Raw genomic sequence first — 1,309 nt, 5'->3', positions numbered from 1 at the left:
TATTCAACAAGCTACAAAACAAGCTAGCTAACTACCCAACAAACTATCCAACAAGCTAAAAAATTAGCTAGCTAACTAACTATCCAACAAGCTACAAAACAAGCTACAAAACAAGCTAGCTAACTAACTTACTACCAAAGAAGCAAGGTATCTAACTATCCAACAAGCTACAAAACAAGCTAGCTAACTAACTATCCAACAAGTTACCAAACTTAGCTAGCTGATGTTATATTTGCTAACGTAGCGGACTGATCGAATAAGACATTGGTTCTAATAATTGTTTGTCATGCCTAATTTATTAATGACTCTGCATCATCTGTATTAAGTGAATAACAGCCGCGGCCGCCTGCTCACAGCGTCTGTTCCTCTGTCCCAAACAGGAATGAAAACAGCGTCCGGTGTCCGCTGACGGCACTTCCTGCCGCCGGCGGGAAGAGGCTGTTCGTCTGCCGTCTGAACCGGACGCAGATGTTTGTCCAAATGGACATAAAGGTCCATCGACTGGGAAAACTGATCCACAACCGCAGCCTTCTCGTCGAGCTCGCCTGTGAGTTATTTTACTGCAAACTGTGTGTGCGTGATCCTTTTTATAGCCTCTTAAATTCCTAATATTTCCTATTTTAACCCTCATGTTGTCTTCATGTTGTCTTCATGTTCTCTTCATGTTGCCCTCATGTTGTCTTCATGTTGCCCTCATGTTGTCCCCATGTTGTCCTCATGTTGTCCTATGGGTCCTCATGTTGTATCATGTTGTCCTCAAGTTGTCTTCATGGTCATCAGGTTGCCATGGTGTCCTTCATGTGTTCGCATGGTCTCCTCATGGTTGTCCCATGTTGCCTAATGTTTCCCTCATGGTGTACCCCATGGTGTCCCATGGGTCCCATGTGTCCCTCTGTTGTCCTCATGTTGTCCTCATGTTTGTCCTCATGTTGTCTATATCAATGTTCTTAATTCCCCAAATAACATGATTGACTCCAACGCTTCTTGCCAAGTACAAATCTCTACTTCATTAATTTTGGTCTTATTCATATTTTATAGCATTGTAAAACAAAGGAAGGGTGGTTGAAATAGTGTTGAGTAAAAGTTGACATATCAGTCTGTGATTATCATCAACATCCATTCCTTTAATTTTAGTCTCAATAATTCCTAATTTCTGCTTTTCTAACTTAAACATTAGGTATAATTTCCTATAAATAAACCGGCCCGTCAGACACCGCCTACCAAGAGCCTGGGTTTGGGTCTGAGACTGGGTCTGGGTCTGGGTCTGTCCGAGGTTTCTGCCTAAAAAGGAAGTTTTTCCTCGCCACTG

At 42.4% G+C, this 1,309-nt stretch overlaps 1 protein-coding gene and 1 long non-coding RNA gene across 2 annotated transcripts in view; one reads left to right on the top strand and one right to left on the bottom strand.

Annotated features, from left to right (window-relative positions):
- Positions 1–1,309, bottom strand: part of LOC116686825 (uncharacterized) — a 24,194-nt gene that overhangs the window by 11,407 nt on the left and 11,478 nt on the right. The window lies entirely within an intron of this gene.
- The window catches only part of epor (erythropoietin receptor), a 14,325-nt gene that overhangs the window by 3,279 nt on the left and 9,737 nt on the right, over positions 1–1,309 (top strand). The window contains exon 3 of the mRNA XM_032511861.1: positions 381–547. Within this exon, the coding sequence (XP_032367752.1) occupies positions 381–547 (167 nt within the window). The remainder of the gene's footprint in view (positions 1–380; positions 548–1,309) is intronic.

Source organism: Etheostoma spectabile, unplaced genomic scaffold (genome assembly GCF_008692095.1).
Source record: "Etheostoma spectabile isolate EspeVRDwgs_2016 unplaced genomic scaffold, UIUC_Espe_1.0 scaffold50, whole genome shotgun sequence".
Classification (NCBI taxonomy): Eukaryota; Metazoa; Chordata; class Actinopteri; order Perciformes; family Percidae; genus Etheostoma; species Etheostoma spectabile.
Note: the sequence above shows the minus strand (reverse complement) of the source record. Positions and strands in the feature narration are given on the sequence as shown.